Below are 23,602 nucleotides of genomic sequence, written 5' to 3' on the forward strand. Positions count from 1 at the left end.
ACTCACAACATGTCCTCTTCCATACTCACAACATGTCCTCTTCCATACTCACAACATGTCCTCTTCCATACTCACAACATGTCCTCTTCCATACTCACAACATGTCCTCTTCCATACTCACAACATGTCCTCTTCCATACTCACAACATGTCCTCTTCCATACTCACAACATGTCCTCTTCCATTCTCACAACATGTCCTCTTCCATACTCACAACATGTCCTCTTCCATACTCACAACATGTCCTCTTCCATACTCACAACATGTCCTCTTCCATACTCACAACATGTCCTCTTCCATACCCCCACATGTCCTAATAATTAGAGAAGATTGCTCAGAAAAACAGGTGTTTTAATCTGCGTATGCTAACTACCATTATAGCCTTACGCTGATTAAGATAAGCAGAGTAAGGTGTTTACATGACTATACTCCATACGCCATACTCAGTTTGATATTTCATTACTAGTGTGCCTGTAAACATACTCAATGTTGATACCTGTCCATCTCTCCTACAGGTGTTCTGTGTGAGATCAACGAGGATGACTGTGCTCCTCCTCTGCGGCTGCGCGGGACTCCTCCTAAGTGTCTGAACAACGGTACCTGTGTGGACAGAGTGGGGGGCTACCGCTGTAACTGTCCCCCTGGCTTCACTGGAGAGAGGTGTGAGGGGGACATCAACGAGTGTCACTCCAACCCCTGCATCCCCACCAACAGTCTGGACTGCATCCAGCTCCCCAACGACTACCAGTGTGTCTGCAAGCCCGGCTTCACAGGTAAGGAGGGTGCGCGTGTGTGTATAGTCGTATTGCTGTGTAATAAATGTGTGTGTTTGTATCTGCTCTTGCCACTCTAACGTGTGTGTGTTATTGTGTGCAGGTCGGCGGTGCCAGAGCAGGTTCAGTGTGTGTGAGTCTCAGCCCTGTCAGAACGGAAGGGCCTGTTCTGTCTCCAGCAGCTCAGCCCTGGGATACGCCTGTACCTGTCAGCTGGTAAGTATCAACATGTCACTGTGGCACACTTTTACCTCGTGTCTCGTCCGTCTGTGGAAACAGCTGATATTTCTACAACCATCTCTGTCTCCCTGAACTTCCCTGCTCACAGAGCATAACCTAGAACCATATGTCAAAGCCACCTGGATTTATTACAATGCTATCGTCCTGTAGTTGACCACATCTGTTTCTTACCCACACTGACGTTGTATGTGATTGTTCTCCCTCCTCAGGGCTATGCTGGGAACAACTGTGAGAGGAGCATGTCGTGTCGGGAGTTGTCTTGCTATAATGGAGGTAGTTGTGCTCTGACCACGCGGGGCGCCCGCTGTACCTGCCTGACAGGCTATGCCGGGCCCCAGTGCCAGCACCGTAGTAACGAGGGCTGCTCCTCCCAGCCGTGCCGCAATGGAGGCCTCTGCACCGAGGAGACCAGCTTCCCCTTCTTCCTTTGCCAGTGTGCCCAAGGCTGGATGGGCAAGCGCTGCGAGCAGGGCAGCACCAGGCTGGTAGAGGCCCTTCTGCCGCCCGCCTGCCCCCTGGCCGACTGCCACGGCAAGGCCAACGACGGTGTCTGCGACAAGGAGTGCAACACATTCCCCTGCCGCTGGGACGGGGGCGACTGCTCGCTGGCGGTGAACCCGTGGGCTCGCTGCACCGATCCGCGCTGTTGGCGTGTCTTCAACAACAGCCAGTGTGACGAGTCGTGCAACAACGCCGACTGCCTCTACGACAACTTTGACTGCAAGAACAAGGAGAAAATCTGCAAGTAAGTACTCCACCGCCAGCATTCTGTTCTGGACTCTCATTCTTTCACCTTACCCTCTATATGAGACCCTCTAAGCTCATCTCTGTAACTCTCTGTCTCCACCAGTCCCATCTACGAGGCGTACTGCATCGACCACTACGCTGACGGCCGCTGTGACCAGGGCTGTAACTCAGAGGAGTGTGGCTGGGACGGGTTGGACTGTGCAGGGAAGGTTCCAGAGAACCTGGCTGACGGGGTGCTGGTCCTGGTGGTCCTGCTACCCCCGGACGAACTCGTGAATACGGCCCCTGCCTTCCTGCAGAAGCTCAGCGCCATCCTGAGAACCACCCTGCGCTTCCGCCTGGACCACAACGGAGAGCCCATGATCCGACCCTACACTCGCCGAGAGGCTCGCCTCAAACGAGAGCTGCAGCCCCACCAGGAGGTCATTGGGTCCATAGTGTACCTGGAGATAGACAACCGTCTGTGTTCCCAGCGGTCTGACGACTGTTTCCCGTCGGCAGACAGCGCAGCAGACTACCTGGGAGCTCTGTCAGCCGTGGAGATGCTCCGCTTCCCCTACCCCATCAAAGAAGTCCGCGGTGAGTAGAAATCCACGGACACTATACCAGGATACAGCATCTAAAGATAACAGGAGATAGATAACCTTACAAACATTTACATATACGTCATTTCTCCATCAAATACTGTAACCACAGCTCGTTTACTAAAGTCCTTGTAATAACATGTAGGTGAGAAGATCCCAGACCCTGTAGACATGCCAGAGTGGGGCAAGCTGATGCTGGTGGGCGTGGCAGCCCTGTTCCTATTGGTCATCCTGGTGGTGGGCGTGCTGATCGGCCGCAGAAAGAGAGAACACAGCACCCTGTGGTTCCCCGAGGGCTTCTTCCCCAAGAAGGAACCCAGCAGCAACAAGAACCGCAGGGAACCCTTAGGCCAGGACGCACTGGGCATGAAGTGAGTAACCACACTGTTGTGTCCTCACTTACAGCACTCCTATGGTGATTCCAAATCAATGTATCTGCTCCACTATGGTATTGTGACTGTGTGTTACCGGTCTCTCTCCAGATACATGCCCAAGACGGTGGAGGAGTCTCTGCTTGGCGACCACAGTGACTCGTGGATCGACACAGACTGCCCCGAGGCCAAGAGACTGAAGGTTGAGGAGCCCAGCATCCTGTCAGACAGTGAAGACACTGTAGACTGTAGACAGTGGACCCAGCACCACCTAGCGGCTGCAGACATCCGCATGCCCCCCTCCATGGCCCTCACCCCGCCCCAGGGAGAGTTCGACCAGGACTGCATGGACGTCAACGTCCGAGGACCTGGTCAGTATTGAAATGAACCACATGGAGCGTTGTATGTGTCTGGACTGGAATCTTTGAGGCTGTAGTATATCCTTTAAAAACCGCTCCTCCTGATTCGTATTCCCGGTGTTTATTGTTAGTTGCTATGTTTGATCTGTTCCTGTCTGTCGTGTTTTGATTGACACATTGACTGACCCATCGCCTCTCCCGTCCTTCTCCCCTCCAGACGGATTCACCCCTCTGATGCTGGCGTCGTTCTGCGGAGGCGGTCTGGAGCCCGAGCTCCCCGAGGAGGAGGAGTCAGAGGAGTGTTCCGCCAACATCATCTCTGACCTCATCTACCAGGGCGCCACATTGGCCGCCCAGACGGACCGCACCGGAGAGACCGCCCTTCACCTGGCTGCCCGCTACGCCCGCGCTGACGCCGCCAAGCGGCTGTTGGACGCCGGGGCCGACGCCAACGCGCAGGACAACACAGGGCGCACGCCGCTACACGCCGCCGTGGCAGCCGACGCCCAGGGGGTCTTCCAGGTAAACACACTGTTCAGATGCTTACTGTTTAAGTTATATCTTCACATGAAGTCAATGTATTCCTCAGTCTTTCTATACACCACAGTATTACACATGTAAGACTTGCCTTTGCTACTTCTTACAGTTGCCCACTTGCTGAGTAGACTGTTGTGTCATCTGCCAGACTGACATGTTATTTCTCCCTGTCTGTCCTGGTTAGATTCTGATCCGAACCCGGGCTACAGACCTGGACTCTCGTATGTACGACGGCTCCACCGCCCTGATCCTGGCTGCCCGCCTGGCCGTAGAGGGCATGGTGGAGGAACTCATCACCTGCCACGCAGACATCAATGCTGTCGACGAACTGGGTACGTGATTGGCTAAACTAGTGTGTGAGTGTGTGTGTGTGTTGAAGAGAGACTTGATGCAGTTGAATGGTGATGCTGTGTTTCATGGTAAGCGGTAGGATGAGTAACAACAGTGTGTGTTCCTCCCATCCCAGGTAAATCTGCTCTGCACTGGGCAGCTGCTGTCAACAACGTGGAGGCCACCATGGCCCTGCTGAAGAACGGAGCCAACAAGGATATGCAGGACCTCAAGGTACACACAGCCCTCCACCTATATCTACAACTGTCAGCTCCCCACAGTCATACAGTCTGGAATATATAGAGATATTGAGGAGCCAACATGTCTAATTCTCTCTTTCTCTCTCCCATCTTACCCCTCTCTCTCTCTCTCTCTCCCATCTTACCCCTCTCTCTCTCTCTCTCTCTCCCGTCTTACCCTCCCCCCTCTCTCTGTATATTAGGAGGAGACGCCTCTCTTCCTGGCGGCGCGTGAGGGTAGTTGTGAGGCGGTCAAGGTCCTCCTGGCCCACTTCGCCAACAGGGAGATAACCGACCATATGGACCGTCTGCCTCGGGACATCGCCCAGGAGAGAATGCACCATGACATCGTTCAGCTGCTGGATGAGTACAACACAGTGAGGAGCCCCCAGGGCCACGGAGGGGCCCCACACCACCTGGCCGGGGGACACACCCTGTCCCCCCTCATGTGCCCCCCCAGTGCCTTCATGTCCGGCCTGAAGAACACCCCCCAGGGGAAGAAGAGTCGCCGCCCCGGGGCAAAGGGTTCAGGTCTGGGAGGGCAGCATGCCCAGAACCTGAAGGATTCAGCTAAGGCCCGCAACAAGAAGCTGACCCTAGACATGCAGAGCGCCCTGCTGGAGAGCTCTGTCACCCTGTCCCCCGTCGACTCCCTGGACTCCCCCCGCGGAGGGGCCAACAACGCCGGCTACATCACCAACCCCTGCTCCCCGGTCGCCATGCCCTCCTCGGGGCTCTTCCACTCCTCCATGTCGGTGCCCAGCACTCCCATGGTGCACAGCAGCATGATGGACAGCTCTGGCCCCTTCGCTGTGTCTCTGGCCCAGCTCAACGACCTGGGAGATGGAGGCATGTCCATGCAGGGCCGCGTGTCCATGGCCAGTCAGGTCAACCAGGGCTCCCACGGCTATGTGCTCAATGCCGGCCAGCTGGGGCTCAACATGGGCCTGGTGAGCCCTGTCAGCGTGCCCTTCGACTGGCACAGCCGCATGCCCTCCTCCTCTCAGTGTGGGGGACAGGTGGTGAACCTGGTCCACAGCAGCCAGGCGGGCATGCACCCTCAGAGCCCCATGCAGCAGCAGCAGAACAGCCTCATGATGCAGCAGCACCAGCAGAACCTGTACCGCAGCGCCCAGCAGGCCATGCTGCAGCCCACGCCTGTCATCGCCAGCACGCCCATCTCCCACAGCCCCGTCAAGCTGCCCTCCATCTCAGAGCAGCAGCAGCAGCTCCACAACCACTCCATGGCCAGCCAGCAGAGCCTCCGCATGGGCACCTCCTCCCCATCCACCCCCCAGACGACACAGCCCCCTCCAGCCTTCTTCCAGCAGCAGCAGCAGCAGCAGCAGCAGCAGCAGCAGCAGCAGCAGCAGCAGCAGCAGCCTCCTCAGCCCCAGCCAGCCACTCAGCCCACCTCTCCACAGGCCTCCCAGGCCCCTCCTCCCCAGGCCAGTGGCAGCACTGCAGGCTTGGAGGACTACCCCACCCCGCCCTCCCAGCACAGCTACTCCTCTGCCCTGGATGCCACCCCCAAGCATTACCTCCGCCTGTCCAGCGAGCATCCCTACCTGACCCCCTCCCCAGAGTCGCCCGAGCCCTGGTCCAGCCCCTCCCCCCACTGTGTGTCTGATTGGTCAGACTCCACCCCCAGCCCGGCGGTGGCCGGTCCTGCCCAAACCCAGATTCCCCATGTCCAGGAGTCCAACGGCAAGATGCAGGTGTTTGCATGAACCCCCAAGGCACCTGGTTAACACCTGGTTAACACCTGGTTAACAGAGACCTGCCTGGGGGAGAGGAGAGAGGAGACGACTGGCTGTAAAGGCCTGTGTGTCTGGAGTTTATGCGTCAGCCTGGTTCCAAGATTTCCATTGGATTTGGATTGACTGTGTTTTATCACGAGGACCGTCTGCTAGTGTTGTTTGCAGAGAAAGAGTAAAGGGAAAAATGTGTTGTCTGGATATAAAAGAACAGACAATTTAATGAAGTAAGACTTATTCTGTCACAGATGGACTTGTTTTTTTATTATTATAAAAAGTATATGAAGAAATCGAAGTCTTTCATTTCAAAGACTTAGGGATGCTCTCCTGAAAAACTAACAAACTTTTTAAAAAGTAGATAAAAGAAAGAAAAAAGCAACAATGTTGAAGGGAATTCCTTTATTTTTATTTATTGTTTGTTTTCTTCTCTCAGAAGTGCCTTTTCAGGTGTTTTCTCAGCCTCATTCTGTCCTGTCCTCTCACACAGTGTTTCACACTCACCTGTCACATGTCTTGGGCTCACCTGGGTCCAGTGGCGTTACAAGGAAAACGACTAGTGATTCAGTCACTCTCTCTCCACCCAGCCCACCACCACCACCGGTGTCTAACACTCTGTAAGGCAGATCAGCATGGGGTTCAGACAGGAAGAGGAAGAGATCCCGCTTCTCTTGACTGATGTTATTTATTTAGGCCAACAGGTAAAACGATCAGATTGGCTTGGGAACAAATATGTACTCTTCTAAGTTGGCTGTCATTAGTGATATTATATTCTGATTTGATGAACTAGGAAAAAAAGGACTGATTAAGTATTATGTGTAAGAATGTAGAATGATGTGGGCGTCTCTGAAGCACTTGACGGGACAAAGAGATGGGAGGGAGGGTGATCAGGGAGGTGGGGTTCTGACACTGCAATGAGGCACTCTGCTTATCCCACACACAAGAGCCAGGAAGGCTTTTAAACATTATTACAGTACGTTCATTGGCCAGTGTTCAGTAAGACAGACAACTCAACAAAAACATTGATGTGTTAAAAGTTTAAACTTCCCATTGACTTAAGCTACGTTCTCCCCCAGGCCGTCTGCCTGTCAGTCCCAGGCCGTCTGCGTGTCAGTCCCAGGCCGTCTGCGTGTCAGTCCCAGGCCGCCTGCCTGTCAGTCCCAGGCCGTCTGCCTGTCAGTCCCAGGCCGTCTGCCTGTCAGTCCCAGGCCGTCTGCCTGTCAGTCCCAGGCCGTCTGCCTGTCAGTCCCAGGCCGTCTGCCTGTCAGTCCCAGGCCGTCTGCGTGTCAGTCCCAGGCCGTCTGCGTGTCAGTCCCAGGCCGTCTGCCTGTCAGTCCCAGGCCGTCTGCCTGTCAGTCCCAGGCCGTCTGCCTGTCAGTCCCAGGCCGTCTGCCTGTCATTCCCAGGCCGTCTGCGTGTCAGTCCCAGGCCGTCTGCGTGTCAGTCCCAGGCCGTCTGCCTGTCAGTCCCAGGCCGTCTGCCTGTCAGTCCCAGGCCGTCTGCGTGTCAGTCCCAGGCCGTCTGCCTGTCAGTCCCAGGCCGTCTGCCTGTCAGTCCCAGGCCGTCTGCCTGTCATTCCCAGGCCGTCTGCCTGTCAGTCCCAGGCCGTCTGCCTGTCAGTCCCAGGCCGTCTGCCTGTCAGTCCCAGGCCGTCTGCCTGTCAGTCCCAGGCCGTCTGCCTGTCAGTCCCAGGCCGTCTGCCTGTCAGTCCCAGGCCGTCTGCGTGTCAGTCCCAGGCCGTCTGCCTGTCAGTCCCAGGCCGTCTGCCTGTCAGTCCCAGGCCGTCTGCCTGTCAGTCCCAGGCCGTCTGCGTGTCAGTCCCAGGCCGTCTGCGTGTCAGTCCCAGGCCGTCTGCCTGTCAGTCCCAGGCCGTCTGCGTGTCAGTCCCAGGCCGTCTGCGTGTCAGTCCCAGTCCGTCTGCGTGTCAGTCCCAGGCCGTCTGCGTGTCAGTCCCAGGCCGTCTGCCTGTCAGTCCCAGGCATGGCTCGAGTCATCCTAGTCATTAGTCTCATTGGTCCTGGTCTAAAGGGCTTTGCCCCCCCAGTCTGCCATCACTACTTCAGTCATGCAGCTTGTTTTCACTCATTCTGAACATTCATTCAGATGAGGGCATTATTATGCCAATTCTAAAATCAGCCTGTCACTGCCCTTTAGTTTTGGTTTTAACTCAGTTATGTGTTGTTGTTTTTTTACATACTGTATATGTGTTGACACCATGGTTACTTTTTTGAACATCTCCTCGGTGTACTAAGCTATGTGTATCAGCTGCTATTCCTTTACCACTCCCCTGCAAACATTCCTGCATGTTGCCTGTCAGTGTGATAGCAGATTTTTTGACTGCTTCTATTCTATTCTTTGATCTTTTTTTGTGTAGCCTGAGTCCCACATCTGCTTGTGCTCTCTTGCCGACTCCATTGCGGTCATTGTTATGCGTGCAAGACCGCACACATAGATCTGGGACTCAGGCTAGCTGTCGCGTTGGCCAATAGAAGCACATTCTCTTGCGGTTCCACTGGTAACTGAGGTGTTGGTATGTTCTCCTGCGGTCCAGTTACGGATAAGTCTGTGGACTGATTCCAACTCTGGTGCGCTCCAGTCGTGGTCAGTCAGTCGGTCAGTGTGAGGGCCTGGCTGGTGGGTCGGGACTGTTAGTGCTCTGTCACTCCTCAGGGAGGTGCTATACTACAGCATGCAGAGGAGCGTTCCCCTGCATCTTTAGCAGCTTGCACCCCACTAGCCACGGAGAGGACATTTACATATGACTTGTTAGAAGACGTAGAAGGAGAGAACACTACTATGTAGTGCTGTACCCCCCTACTGTAGCTCTTCACTATGGATGTCACTCCCCAGGGATCCAACTAACCCTCACAACCAGACTACTGCTGCTCCCTGGATAGGATACTTACTACTGGGAAAGCCAATCAGATCCTCCTCCCCTGTTCGATTTCATTACTATGTTTCCTTCACTGGTCCAAGCCTGTTCACTATAACCAGCTACTACAGTACAGTCAGACCTGGGAGGTTTCTGGGTTGGACTGATACTAGGTTCAGATTCCAGTTCAGGGTTCATTTAGTGAAGTGTTTATTTGTTGTCCTTTGATTTCCTTTCCTGGCGACACTACTATGCTCTGTCTGTACATTTCAGATATCCCAACTTCTGTCTGTAAATAATGTTTGTCCTGGGTAGATTTACTTGTTTAAGATGCATCTTATGTTTCTATAAATGATTATGTACTAAAAAGGACAAAAATAAAATGTACTTCCTTTTAGGATTATTGTGAAAATTGAGGATGTGACTGATATTTTATTGGTCTTGTATTATTAGAAGTCATAGATATTTTCTATCATTATTATTAATTCCTATACTTGTTTAAAAGTAGTTTAAAAATTATTGTACATAAAAAAAAACTGTTCCACAATGTTTCTTTCTACAGACAAAAGTTGTAAAGTCAATTCTAATAAAAACTGTAGGGAACTACATTTCTGTGTATCTTTTTGCAATCATCATATTTTCACACATTTATATTTGACTTATAATAATGTACTAATTATTAAGTATCACATGTGAATAGAGCAAATCCTTTCAAATGTAGAATATGATGTTGATTGGCGTTTTAGTGAATGGTTAAAGGCATCGCTACGGCCTTCCTGAGACCTAGAAGTACTGTCTCCCTGGGTTTAGGAATGCCTTAGCATTTCTGGGTCAGTGGTATTGACAGTACTTCTTGAGTACGTTGTTACGCCGCTGAGAGTTGTGTGTTCGTGCCCATGTCGGGTGGAATTTCCACTCTGTCGCAATTGCACAAAAGTAAACAAGTTTAAATGGTATAAAACTGAACTTCCAAAGACCTTGCTATTCATCATTTTCCTCCAGTTCAACGTTACTCTGGGAGCGAGAAAGGATCACAACTTTGGATCATTTTAGGTCATTTTATCCTATCAGAGAAACAATGAAGGTGAGATTGGTTGTCTTGAATAGGGGGTGGGGGATTATTATTCTATAATAATAATAATGTCTTTAAGTTAAAGTTGACATTTATTGCAGGCTTTGGATGTGCTCATTCTACTACTCCCAGTGGCAGTCAATACTCTACCGTACGATATCATGCCAGTGGATTGTGCTGATGTGTATAGAAAGGGCTTTGGACACAGTGGAGTGTACACCATCTACCCTGCAGGAACAACCTCCCCCATCCAGGTCTACTGTGACATGGGCTGTGAGGACCAACCTGGGGGGGGGAAATGGACAGTGTGTACAGTGACTCGACCGTTTGTTTATAGCCTTTTGAGCTTCATCACTACCACTACCTCAGGGCTCAATCCATGTCGTTGTTTGCGCAATTCACATTTGAAGTAGAGAATGTTATCAACCCGGAGAGATGGATAAAAATTCCCCTTGTGTGGAACATCTCACATTTCTGTGGAACATCTCAAAATGTCCCTCTATTCCAGGTGATCCAGAAGAGAAAGGATGGGACAGTGAACTTTTACCGTGGATGGGACCAATACAGGAGTGGGTTTGGGCAGGCATCTGGAGAGTACTGGTTAGGTAAGAGCATGACGCACTGGACACATTTGAAGTGTCTATGCTGAGATACGAAATACATTAAATGTCTATTCATGTGTATTATTACTATCTTTAATACGCACCTTGTGTTATATGTTCTCCCCCAACACCTTGTGCTCTCCCTCAGGCCTAGAAAACATCCATCTCCTCACTCAGAGGAAGAAGTATGAGTTGAGGGTGGACCTGGAGGACTTCGAAGGGGCTAAAGCCCACGTGCAGTACTCCTCGTTCTCTGTCGACTCTGAGCATGAAGGATACAAGCTGCATTTAAGTGGCTTCAAAGATGGAGGTGCTGGTGAGTCTAAAGAACATTTCCATTTCTCCTCCTTTCCCGTGAAACAAAAGTATTACCAATCTGAAAAGACTACTTGGTCGATACAGTATGAAGAAACTTATACTGTAAATGTGGAACAATCCCTTCTGCATTTCAGGAAAATCTATGGATGAACACAATGGGCAGAAGTTCTCCACCTTCGATAAAGACCAGGACACTCACGTTTCAAACTGTGCTAAATCATATCTAGGAGGATGGTGGTATGGAGAATGCCACAGTGTCAATCCCAACGGGGTATATCTGTGGGGCGACTCAATCTATGGTATTGGTATCAACTGGGTGAATTGGAAAGGTTATAAATACTCTTTAAAAGCCATTGAAATGAAGATAAGGCCAGTGGAATAAGTTCACAACCTCTCACACTCACACTTTACATAAAAATATTACCTTTCAAATTATGAAAATATTTGGAAAGCCACTGAAGTTTAAACATTTTAAAGCTAATAAATTGAAGGGAAAAAAGCTCTGTCTCGTTTTATTGAAGTGTTGCCAATCTTACCGTAAACCTTCATTACACTGTTAAAATACAGTAGTAACACACTAATATCCTCTAAAAGCTGAAGGAACAGTTGAAGGAGTCCAGATTTCTGAGACACACTGAACCCTTAGTCCGTACGGCGAGGTTATCGGGTTTGATTAGAGGACAACAAACATCAGTCCTTAACTTGTCAAAGTCTCATCTTTGTTGAGCACAGTCATTGATAGTTTAAGGACTGGTTAGAGAATGTTCATAAGGAATCGTGTTGGTCTGAGGCGTGCATCTTTTACTAAGGATCTATCAGGAAGGTCTCAACAGTAATCTTTTGTTGTTTCTATACACAAACATGACTAGCAGAAAAGAAAAGGGGGCTTGTGCACTGCAGAATGGAGTCACTCAATGACTCACTCCTTCTGCTCTCTCTATCCCCATATCTCTCCTCACCAGGTTATTCACTCTGTCTCTCCAACCTTCTGCTCTCTCTATCCCCCTATCTCTCCTCACCAGGTTATTCACTCTGTCTCTCCAACCTTCTGCTCTCTCTATCCCCCTATCTCTCCTCACCAGGTTATTCACTCTGTCTCTCCAACCTTCTGCTCTCTCTATCCCCCTATCTCTCCTCACCAGGTTATTCACTCTGTCTCTCCAACCTTCTGCTCTCTCTATCCCCCTATCTCTCCTCACCAGGTTATTCACTCTGTCTCTCCAACCTTCTGCTCTCTCTATCCCCATATCTCTCCTCACCAGGTTATTCACTCTGTCTCTCCAATCCCCATATCTCTCCTCACCAGGTTATTCACTCTGTCTCTCCAACCTTCTCCTCTCTCTATCCCCATATCTCTCCTCACCAGGTTATTCACTCTGTCTCTCCAACCTTCCTCTCTATCTATCCTCCTAGGTTATCTCTCCTCACCAGGTTATTCACTCTGTCTCTCCAACCTTCTGCTCTCTCTATCCCCCTATCTCTCCTCACCAGGTTATTCACTCTGTCTCTCCAACCTTCTGCTCTCTCTATCCCCCTATCTCTCCTCACTAGGTTATTCACTCTGTCTCTCCAACCTTCTGCTCTCTCTATCCCCATATCTCTCCTCACCAGGTTATTCACTCTGTCTCTCCAACCTTCTGCTCTCTCTATCCCCCTATCTCTCCTCACCAGGTTATTCACTCTGTCTCTCCAACCTTCTGCTCTCTCTATCCCCCTATCTCTCCTCACCAGGTTATTCACTCTGTCTCTCCAACCTTCTGCTCTCTCTATCCCCCTATCTCTCCTCACCAGGTTATTCACTCTGTCTCTACCTTCTCTATCTCCTCCTCACTAGGTTGTCTCTCCAACCTTCTGCTCTCTCCAACCTCCTCTGCTCTCTCTCCAACCTTCTGCTCCTCTATATCTCCTCACTATTCACTCTGTCTCTCCAACCTTCTGCTCTCTCTATCCCCCTATCTCTCCTCACCAGGTTATTCTCTCTGTCTACCTTCTGCTCTCTCTATCCCCCCCTATCTCTCCTCACCAGGTTATTCACTCTGTCTCTCCAACCTTCTGTCTCTCCAACCTCTCTCTATCCCCTATCTCTCCTCACTAGGTTATTCTCTCTGTCTCTCAACCTTCTGCTCTCTCTATCCCCCTATCTCTCCTCACTCTGTCTCTCCAACCTTCTGCTCTCTCTATCCCCCTATCTCTCCTCACTAGGTTATTCACTCTGTCTCTCCAACCTTCTGCTCTCTCTATCCCCCTATCTCTCCTCACTAGGTTATTCACTCTGTCTCTCCAACCTTCTGCTCTCTCTATCCCCCTATCTCTCCTCACTAGGTTATTCACTCTGTCTCTCCAACCTTCTGCTCATTTGGAGCTCTTCCCTGCCCTCTGCAACATGCGCAGCAGCCCCAGACTGGCAGTGAATAGACTGTCGTGCTTGAACAACAGCTTATAAAAGGTGTCCAGGGGTAGACGACCGGTAGGGTCTGCGTGCTTCAGGGCAGTCATGGGCATGTACACACGGTTGGTCTGGTGGCGAAACGGAGGCTCCTTCGCTGTGATCAGTTGAAGTGTTTGCTGCAAGAGAGTAGAGTAGAGTAGAGCGATTAGTATATCCTGTTTAACATTTAGCCACCAAAGGATGAGATGTTGAGACTGCATACCAAATAATACTAGGATAGTAGTCACAAAATATAAGATAGTGACATAACAGTGTTACCTCTGCTATTTCCTCGGGTGTCTGTGCGAGAGAGTTGAACACCTTCCTAGAGTAGGGCAGGTAGATCTCACGGAAGATCCTAGCAGTCTCCTCGTCTACCCCCGCGAGGTCCATCTTCTCAGCGTCCTCGTACACCTTCCTCTCAAACTCTGTCCCCACCGGACCAGGCTCCACTAGTGTCATTCTCAGTGTGGAAGGACAGATGGACAGAGCGGGGAGAAGGACAGAGCGGGGGAAAAGGACAGATGGACAGAGCAGGGAGATGGACAGATGGACAGAGCAGAGAGAAGGACAGATGGACAGAGCGGGGAGAAGGACAGATGGACAAAGCAGAGAGAAGGACAGATGGACAGAGCAGGGAGATGGACAGAGCAGAGAGACAGATGGACAGAGCGGGGAGAAGGGAGCGGGGAAAAGGACAGATGGGACAGGGAAATGGACAGATGGACAGAGAGAGAAGGACAGATGGACAGAGCAGAGAGAAGGACAGATGGGAGCAGGGAGATGGACAGAGCAGAGAGAAGGACAGATGGACAGAGCGGGGAGAAGGACAGAGCGGGAAAAGGACAGATGGACAGAGCAGGGAAAGGGACAGATGGACAGAGCAGAGAGAAGGACAGATGGACAGAGCGGGGAGAAGGACAGAGCGGGGAAAAGGACAGATGGACAGAGCAGAGAGAAGGACAGATGGACAGAGCAGAGAGAAGGACAGATGGACAGAGCAGAGAGAAGGACAGATGGACAGAGCAGGGAGAAGGACAGATGGACAGATCAGGGAGAAGGACAGATGGACAGAGCAGGGAGAAGGACAGATGGACAGAGCAGGAGAGGACAGATGGACAGAGCAGAGAGAAGGACAGATGGACAGAGCAGGGAGAAGGACAGATGGACAGAGCAGGAGAAGGACAGATGGACAGAGCAGGGAGGGACAGATGGACAGAGCAGAGAGAAGGACAGATGGACAGAGCAGAGAAGGAGATGGACAGAGCGGGGAGAAGGACAGATGTACAGAGCAGGAGATGGACAGATGGACAGAGCAGAGAGAAGGACAGATGGACAGAGCAGAGAGAAGGACAGATGGACAGAGCGGGGAGAAGGACAGATGGACAGAGCAGAGAGAAGGACAGATGGACAGAGCAGGGAGAAGGACAGATGGACAGAGAAGAACAGATGGACAGAGCAGAGAGAAGGACAGATGGACAGAGCAGAGAGAAGGACAGATGGACAGAGCAGAGAGAAGGACAGATGGACAGAGCGGGGGAGAAGGACAGATGGACAGAGCGGGGAGAAGGACAGATGGACAGAGCAGGGAGATGGACAGATGGACAGAGCAGGGAGATGGACAGATGGACAGATGGACAGAGCAGGGAGAAGGACAGATGGACAGAGCGGGGAGAAGGACAGATGGACAGAGCAGGGAGAAGGACAGATGGACAGAGCAGGGAGATGGACAGATGGACAGACAGGGAGATGGACAGAGCAGGGAGAAGGACAGATGGACAGAGCGGGGAGAAGGACAGATGGACAGAGCATGGAGAAGGACAGATGGACAGAGCAGGGAGATGGACAGAGCGGGGAGGAGGACAGATGGACAGAGGGGAGAAGGACAGATGGACAGAGCGGGGAGAGGACAGATGGACAGAGCATGGAGAAGGACAGATGGACAGAGCAGGGAGATGGACAGATGGACAGACGGGGAGAAGGACAGATGGACAGAGGGAGAAGGACAGATGGACAGAGCGGGGGAGAAGGACAGATGGACAGAGCAGGGAGATGGACAGATGGACAGAGCAGGGAGAAGGACAGATGGACAGAGCGGGAGAGGACAGATGGACAGAGCGGGGAGATGGACAGATGGACAGAGCAGGGGAGGACAGATGGACAGAGCAGGGAGATGGACAGATGGACAGAGCAGGGAGAAGGACAGATGGACAGAGCAGGGAGAAGGACAGATGGAGAGCAGGGAGAAGGACAGATGGGAGATGGACAGATGGACAGAGCAGGGAGATGGACAGATGGACAGAGCAGGGAGAAGGACAGAGCGGGGAGATGGACAGATGGACAGAGCAGGGAGATGGACAGATGGACAGAGCGGGGAGAAGGGAGCGGGGAAAGGGACAGATGGACAGAGGGAGATGGACAGATGGACAGAGCAGGAGAAGGACAGATGGACAGAGCAGGGAAAGGGACAGATGGACAGAGCAGGGAAAGGGACAGATGGGACAGATGGACAGAGCAGAGAGAAGGACAGATGGACAGAGCGGGGAGAAGGACAGAGCGGGGAAAAGGACAGATGGACAGAGCAGGGAGATGGACAGATGGACAGAGCAGGAGAAGGACAGATGGACAGAGCAGGGAGAAGGACAGATGGACAGAGCAGGGAGATGGACAGAGGGAGAAGGACAGATGGACAGAGCGGGGAGGACAGAGCGGGGAAAAGGACAGATGGACAGAGCAGGGAAATGGACAGATGGACAGAGCAGGGAGAAGGACAGATGGACAGAGTGGGGAGAAGGACAGAGCGGGGAGAAGGACAGATGGACAGAGCAGGGAGAAGGACAGATGGACAGAGCAGGAGAAGGACAGATGGACAGAGCAGAGAGAAGGACAGATGGACAGAGCGGGGAGAGGACAGATGGACAGAGCAGGGAGAAGGACAGATGGACAGAGCAGGGAGAAGGACAGATGGACAGAGCAGGGAGAAGGACAGATGGACAGAGCAGGGAGAAGGACAGATGGACAGAGCAGGGAGAAGGACAGAGCGGGGAGATGGACAGATGGACAGAGCGGGGAGATGGACAGATGGACAGAGCAGGGAGATGGACAGATGGACAGAGCAGGGAGAAGGACAGAGCGGGGAGATGGACAGATGGACAGAGCAGGGAGATGGACAGATGGACAGAGCAGGGAGAAGGACAGATGGACAGAGCAGGGAGAAGGACAGATGGACAGAGCAGGGAGAAGGACAGATGGACAGAGCAGGGAGAATGGACAGATGGACAGAGCAGGGAGATGGACAGATGGACAGAGCGGGGAGATGGACAGATGGACAGAGCAGGGAGATGGACAGATGGACAGAGCAGGGAGAAGGACAGATGGACAGAGCAGGGAGAAGGACAGATGGACAGAGCGGGGAAATGGACAGATGGACAGAGCGGGGAAATGGACAGATGGACAGATGGACAGAGACAGAGGAGAGATGGACAGGAGAAGGACAGAGCGGGGAGATGGACAGATGGACAGAGCAGGGAGAAGGACAGATGGACAGAGCAGGGAGAAGGACAGATGGACAGAGCAGGGAGAAGGACAGATGGACAGAGCAGGGAGAAGGACAGATGGACAGAGCAGGGAGAAGGACAGATGGACAGAGCAGGGAGATGGACAGAGCAGGGAGAAGGACAGATGGACAGAGCAGGGAGAAGGACAGATGGACAGAGCAGGGAGAAGGACAGATGGACAGAGCAGGGAGAAGGACAGATGGACAGAGCGGGGAGATGGACAGAGCAGGGAGAAGGACAGATGGACAGAGCAGGGAGAAGGACAGATAGACAGAGCAGGGAGATGGACAGATGGACAGAGCAGGGAGAAGGACAGATGGACAGAGCGGGGAGAAGGACAGATGGACAGAGCGGGGAGAAGGACAGATGGACAGAGCAGGGAGAAGGACAGATGGACAGAGCAGGGAGAAGGACAGATGGACAGAGCAGGGAGAAGGACAGATGGACAGAGCAGGGAGAAGGACAGATGGACAGAGCAGGGAGAAGGACAGATGGACAGAGCAGGGAGAAGGACAGATGGACAGAGCAGGGAGATGGACAGATGGACAGAGCAGGGAGATGGACAGATGGACAGAGCAGGGAGAAGGACAGATGGACAGAGCGGGGAGAAGGACAGATGGACAGAGCGGGGAAATGGACAGATGGACAGAGCAGGGAGATGGACACATGGACAGAGAGATGGACAGATGGACAGAGCAGGGAGATGGACAGATGGACAGAGCGGGGAGAAGGACAGATGGACAGAGCAGGGAGATGGACAGATGGACAGAGCAGGGAGATGGACAGATGGACAGAGCAGGGAGAAGGACAGATGGACAGAGCAGGGAGATGGACAGATGGACAGAGCGGGGAGAAGGACAGAGCGGGGAGATGGACAGATGGACAGAGCAGGGAGAAGGACAGATGGACAGAGCAGGGAGATGGACAGATGGACAGAGCGGGGAGAAGGACAGAGCAGGGAGTTGGACAGATGGACAGAGCAGGGAGAAGGACAGATGGACAGAGCAGGGAGATGGACAGATGGACAGAGCGGGGAGAAGGACAGAGCAGGGGGAGATAAAAGACCACTGTTTAACTGAGGGAATTTAACTGAGGGCTATTCCCTATCTCATGCTAATCATCTACATGAAAACATAACCTGTGGGTTCACTGTCGTGGTATTAGGGCAAAGTCTTATTACTGCCAAGTGCTGGTTTAGCTACTGATGTATGACTCATGTGAAGTGAGGTGGCTGGATCTCCTTAAATGTAGACTCACTTCACACTGAACTTCATGGCTTGTACTGCTAGACTCTCACAGAACCCCTCCACAGCAAACTTTGAAGCAGAGTAGACATCATTGAAGAGTAGCCCTATACATACAAATACAATCCATTCATTTGTTTTAATGTACGATTCTATAGGGACAAGAAGTTTAGGAAGTAAACACCTTATTTATTTCTGAAGCTGCATTTATGTACTGACTACTCACCCTGAATGCCCATGATGCTGCTCATCACCACAATATGTCCGCTTCGACGTCGCTTCATATCAGGCAGGACCTCCTTCACCAGCCGCACCAAGCCAAAGAAGTTGGTGTCGAAGAGCCCCTGCATGTCAGACATACTTTGACACTCCAACGGCCCAATCATGCCTACACCTGCATTACTCACTGAGGGAGACAGATACTGCCATGTCACACCCTGTTCACTCATTATGGATGACAATGTGTTATGGTGTACTGTGTACAGTACAAGTGAGTTTATATTGGAGTGTGGTTCAAGTTTTTATCATGCCGTGTGCACTAGTACAGTGAAATGCCAAAAATGCAGTAAATGCAGTACATTTTTTATGTCAAGTAGAACAAAAATGCACAAAAAATAGAAATAAGAAGAACACAAGAAAGTCAGTAGGCTGTATACAGTGTCAGTTCCAGGGTCAGTAGGCTGTATACAGTGTCAGTTCCAGGGTCAGTAGGCTGTATACAGTGTCAGTTCCAGGGTCAGTAGGCTGTATACAGGGTCAGTAGGCTGTATACAGGGTCAGTAGGCTGTATACAGGGTCAGTAGGCTGTATACAGGGTCAGTAGGCTGTATACAGGGTCAGTAGGCTGTATACAGTGTCAGTTCCAGGGTCAGTAGGCTGTATACAGGGTCAGTAGGCTGTATACAGTGTCAGTTCCAGGGTCAGTAGGCTGTATACATGGTCAGTAGGCTGTATACAGGGTCAGTAGGCTGTATACAGGGTCAGTAGGCTGTATACAGTGTCAGTTCCAGGGTCAGTAGGCTGTATACAGGGTCAGTGGCTGTATACTGGGTCAGTTCCAGGGTCAGTAGGCTGTATACAGGGTCAGTAGGCTGTATACTGAGTCAGTTCCAGGGTCAGTAGGCTGTATACTGGGTCAGTTCCAGGGTCAGTAGGCTTTATACAGGGTCAGTAGGCTGTATACAGGGTCAGTAGGCTGTATACTGGGTCAGTTCCAGGGTCGGTAGGCTTTATACAGGGTCAGTAGGCTGTATACAGGGTCAGTAGGCTGTATACTGGGTCAGTTCCAGGGTCGGTAGGCTTTATACAGGGTCAGTAGGCTGTATACAGGGTCAGTAGGCTGTATACTGGGTCAGTTCCAGGGTCAGTAGGCTGTATACAGGGTCAGTTCCAGGGTCAGTAGGCTGTATACAGGGTCAGTTCCAGGGTCAGTAGGCTGTATACAGGGTCAGTAGGCTGTATACTGGGTCAGTTCCAGGGTCAGTGCCAAAACCATGTTTACAATGTGCAGGGATACTGGAGTGGTAGGGTTAGAAATGTATAGGGGTAAGGTGACTAGGGGTAATGTATCAGGACATTTGATAAACAGAGTAGCTGCAGTGTATATGATTATTGCATGTGAGTGTGTGTGTGAAGAGTCAGTATGAATGTGTGTTTGTGTTATGTTTGTGCGTGCGTTCGAGCCCGCATGCGTGGAACCCTAATATTCACCGAGTACATCCACCTGTCTGTCTTGCAGGCTGTCCACACACTCTCTGATGGAGTCTTCACAGCAGGCATCCAACTGTCTGATCTCCAGGGATCTGTTCAGGGTGTCCCCAGCCACTCTCTCCAGGGGTCCCCGCTTCTCTAGGTCCCTCATGGTGGCAACCACTGCCTCACACAGACACACTGCAAGTTAACAACACTTGCATTGCATCTCAACTGATGGGGTTAAGCATGTCAATTTCATTTATGAAAACCACAATGTTTTACAATCAAGGGTTCAGTGCCTCTCTGACCTTTGAATCCCTTCTCCTTGGCCAGTCTTACAGCCACAGCCATCCCGATCCCAGAGGAACAGCCTGTCACCAGCACCCTCCTGGTCCCCATGGATACCTCACGGCAGCTACAGTTGCTCCTGATTGAAACGGGGTTCTCAGCAACTCTCCCAGAGTCCTTTGCAGTTGGAATGCATGGACTTTAGTGACCAGTCAACCTTGCGGTCACGGCCAGTGTATGAAGCAGGTGCTTTGTTCAAAGATTAGAAGGCTAATCCTATACGTCTATCCTGGGAACGCATTGGCTCCATAGACGGGTTGGCTATTTAGCAACAAAACCGACACGTGCGCAACTATGGGGCAAAACTGACGTTGTTGTCTTTAGTTGACAACATGTAAACTATATTTCGTTTACAATATTTGTTGAAAACATAAATCAATTTGCAGTTGTTGACTCTCAAATACGTCGTTACAGTTGTTGGTTAGTTAGCTAGCGAATTTTAGCCATATTAACATTGACATGAAATCAATCAAAACACCTCAAAACAAGAGATGGTATAAAGTATACATTTCCCACATGGCAGTCTCTTGTCAGCTTTGCTAGCAATCTGGTCATCCAGAATCACAACAACACGCCGCATGGAAGCGCGCCCATCGTTTTCGTGACGTTGTCAGCTAACCCATCTATGCTGTACGACCAAACCGATTGGTACAACGGGTCTGTGGGGTTGCTGCTTGCCCCACTTCATTCAGATGTCAGTAGCCTGCTGCTGAATGCTTAATTTCACTCTAGAGGGTAAAGTTCATTATATGGATGGCTATGTGGATTTCAGTAACAAAGCCTCCCCTCAGCCCCCTACATTAATTTCAATCACTTAAGTATTTTTGCTGGGCTTTACAAATGCACATTTTTTAATGACAACGGGTCTGCACCACTTTACCAATCTAAATACATTTCTAATATAAATATTTAAGTACATAGCATACACACATGCTACCCATGATGATACATTACATCATATTATAAACTGGGTGGTTCGAGCCCTGAACGCTGATTGGCTGACAGCAGTGGTGTATAAGACATATGCCATGGGAATGACAAAACATGTATTTTTACTGATCTAATTACGTTGGCAACTTGTTTATAATGGCAATAAGGCACCTCGGGGGTTTGTGATATATGACCAATATACCACGGCGAAGGGCTGTATGCAGGCACTCTGCGTTGCGTCACAAATAATAAGAACAGCCATATACCACACCCCCTCTGGCCTTATTGCTTAATTATAATGTAATAGTGAAAGTTATGCAAGTTCTGGTCAGCCTAAAAGGCCGCAACACAAAGTTGAAGAAGTTGCCAGCTGCGTTGTTTCCAATGACAAAAAAAAGGTTGCTTGGTGCTGCTATCTGAAATGCCCCGTGTGCCGGTTAATACAGCTACAGCAGGCTACAGTTACAGCCGTTATAAATGGCTATAGTCTACCGGTATACTAACCTGTAGTGTGGGAAATAGTGCGCAGTTGCTACGGTGCAGGTATATATCCCACGTATATGTGTAATCTAATACAGATATATATATATATAAGTAAAGATTGACAATTTAGAGCAACGTGTAAACATGTAGGTTATTCTAACCAACGCTAAAGCAAAGCGAACAGTCACATAACGACGACTGAGCAGCCGCCAGCCGGATGACCTAACTGGGTCATGTCATTTTGCAAACTGTGGCTGCTCTACTGGGACTTGTAGTTCTTCGTCGGCAATTTACATTAGGTTTTAAATCGTTGGTTTAGGAGAGGGTGATTCCGTGATTCAGTTCGCTTAGATGTGACAGAGTGGTGGGGACGGTGGGGGTTGTGCTACATTCGTTAAAGAGGGGTTGGCATACAGAATATTGGACATACAGGAATTGGTATGTGCAGGAAGAATAGAAATACAGTTGCAGTCCGAAGTTTACATACACCTCCTCATTACAACTCGTTTTTCAACTTCTCCACAATTTTTTTTAAACAAACTATAGTTTTGGCAAGTCGGTTGGGACTTTATGCATGACACAAGTCATTTTTCCAACAATTGTTTACAGACAGATTATTTCACTCATAATTCACTGTATCACAATTCCAGTGGGTCAGAAGTTTACATACACTAAATTGACTGTGCCTTTAAACAGCTAGGAAAATTCCGAAAAATGTCATGGCTTTAGAAGCTTCTGATAGACTAATTGACATCATTTGAGTCAATTGGAGGTATTTCAAGGCCTACCTTCAAACGTTGTGCCTCTTTGCTTGACATCATGGGAAAATCAAAAGAAATCAGCCCAGACTTCAGAAAAAAATTGTAGACCTCCACAAGTCTGGTTCGTCCTTGGGAGCAATTTCCAAATGCCTGAAGGTACCATGTTCATCTGTACAAACAATAGTACACAAGTATAAACACCAGGGGACCACACAGCCGTCATACCGCTCAGGAAGGAGATGCGTTCTGTCTCTTAGAGATGAATGTACTTTGGTGCGAAAGTGCAGATCAATCCCAGAACAACAGCAAAGGACCTTGTGAAGATGCTGGAGGAAACAGGTACAAAAGTATCTATATCCACAGTAAAACAGGTTCTATATCGAAATAACATTAAAGGCTGCTCAGCAAGGAAGAAGCCACTGCTCCAAAAACGCCATAAAAAAGCTTGACTACGGTTTGTAACTGCACATGGGGACAAAGAGCTCACTTTTTGTCCTCTGGTCTGATGAAACAAAAATAGAACTGTTTGGCCATAATGACCAAAGTTATGTTTGGAGGAAAAAGAGGGAGGCTTGCAAGCCGAAGGTCACCCTCCCAACCGTGAAGCACGGGGTGGCAGCATCATGTTTTGGGGGTGCTGTGCTGCAGGAGGGACTGTTGCACTTCTCAAAATTGATGGCATCACATGGAAGGAAAATTAAAAGGATATATTGAAACAACATCTCAAGACATCAGTCAGGAAGTTAAAGCTTGGTTGCAAATGGGTCTTCCAAATGGACAATGACATTTTTACATTACATTTAAGTCATTTAGCAGACACTCTTATCCAGAGCGACTTACAAATTGGTGCATTCACCTTATGACATCCAGTGGAACAGCCACTTTACAATAGTGCATCTAAATCTTTTAAGGGGGGGGGGGTGAGAAGGATTACTTTATCCTATCCTAGGTATTCCTTAAAGAGGTGGGGTTTCATGTGTCTCCGGAAGGTGGTGATTGACTCTGCTGTCCTGGCGTCGTGAGGGAGTTTGTTCCACCATTGGGGGGCCAGAGCAGCGAACAGTTTTGACTGGGCTGAGCGGGAACTGTACTTCCTCAGTGGTAGGGAGGCGAGCAGGCCAGAGGTGGATGAACGCAGTGCCCTTGTTTGGGTGTAGGGCCTGATCAGAGCCTGGAGGTACTGAGGTGCCGTTCCCCTCACAGCTCCGTAGGCAAGCACCATGGTCTTGTAGCGGATGCGAGCTTCAACTGGAAGCCAGTGGAGAGAGCGGAGGAGCGGGGTGACGTGAGAGAACTTGGGAAGGTTGAACACCAGACGGGCTGCGGCGTTCTGGATGAGTTGTAGGGGTTTAATGGCACAGG

The 23,602-nt window shown here is 50.5% G+C and overlaps 3 protein-coding genes across 22 annotated transcripts in view; 2 read left to right on the forward strand and 1 right to left on the reverse strand.

The window, feature by feature from the left end:
- Positions 1-9,413, forward strand: part of LOC118365794 (neurogenic locus notch homolog protein 2-like) — a 55,912-nt gene extending 46,499 nt beyond the window's left edge. Inside the window, exons 18-27 of the mRNA XM_052491040.1 lie at positions 515-772; positions 876-988; positions 1,222-1,757; positions 1,863-2,338; positions 2,489-2,714; positions 2,826-3,085; positions 3,291-3,595; positions 3,795-3,942; positions 4,077-4,174; positions 4,383-9,413. Coding sequence (XP_052347000.1) covers positions 515-772; positions 876-988; positions 1,222-1,757; positions 1,863-2,338; positions 2,489-2,714; positions 2,826-3,085; positions 3,291-3,595; positions 3,795-3,942; positions 4,077-4,174; positions 4,383-5,909 — 3,947 coding nt within the window. The 3' untranslated portion in view covers positions 5,910-9,413. The remainder of the gene's footprint in view (positions 1-514; positions 773-875; positions 989-1,221; positions 1,758-1,862; positions 2,339-2,488; positions 2,715-2,825; positions 3,086-3,290; positions 3,596-3,794; positions 3,943-4,076; positions 4,175-4,382) is intronic.
- Positions 9,414-9,767: 354 nt separating this feature from the next.
- Positions 9,768-11,292, forward strand: LOC118365419 (microfibril-associated glycoprotein 4-like). Of its 2 annotated transcripts, XM_035747599.2 has the most exons (5): positions 9,768-9,889; positions 9,979-10,182; positions 10,386-10,482; positions 10,628-10,795; positions 10,932-11,292. In XM_035747599.2, exons 1-5 carry the CDS (start codon positions 9,884-9,886, stop codon positions 11,177-11,179), a joined length of 723 nt encoding a protein of 240 aa, XP_035603492.1. In that variant the 5' UTR covers positions 9,768-9,883; the 3' UTR covers positions 11,180-11,292. The 2 variants fall into 2 exon arrangements, with proteins under 2 accessions (XP_035603492.1, XP_052347020.1); XM_052491060.1 differs by lacking the exon at positions 9,979-10,182 and having other exon boundaries at positions 9,839-9,889.
- A 1-nt stretch (position 11,293) lies between these two features.
- Positions 11,294-21,676, reverse strand: zmp:0000001048 (retinol dehydrogenase 8). Of its 19 annotated transcripts, none has more exons than XM_052491055.1 (9): positions 21,501-21,676; positions 20,027-20,183; positions 19,737-19,898; positions 18,253-18,432; positions 18,040-18,133; positions 13,505-13,688; positions 12,963-13,362; positions 12,252-12,311; positions 11,294-12,022 (listed from the first exon to the last, which is right to left on the reverse strand). In XM_052491055.1, exons 2-7 carry the CDS (start codon positions 20,115-20,117, stop codon positions 13,150-13,152), a joined length of 924 nt encoding a protein of 307 aa, XP_052347015.1. In that variant the 5' UTR covers positions 20,118-20,183; positions 21,501-21,676; the 3' UTR covers positions 11,294-12,022; positions 12,252-12,311; positions 12,963-13,149. The 19 variants fall into 19 exon arrangements, with proteins under 19 accessions (XP_052347015.1, XP_052347019.1, XP_052347010.1 ...); XM_052491059.1 differs by lacking the exon at positions 12,252-12,311 and adding an exon at positions 12,312-12,371 and having other exon boundaries at positions 11,294-11,722; XM_052491050.1 differs by having other exon boundaries at positions 12,252-12,371.
- Positions 21,677-23,602: the final 1,926 nt, after the last annotated feature.

Source organism: Oncorhynchus keta, chromosome 32 (genome assembly GCF_023373465.1).
Source record: "Oncorhynchus keta strain PuntledgeMale-10-30-2019 chromosome 32, Oket_V2, whole genome shotgun sequence".
NCBI classification, from domain to species: domain Eukaryota; kingdom Metazoa; phylum Chordata; class Actinopteri; order Salmoniformes; family Salmonidae; genus Oncorhynchus; species Oncorhynchus keta.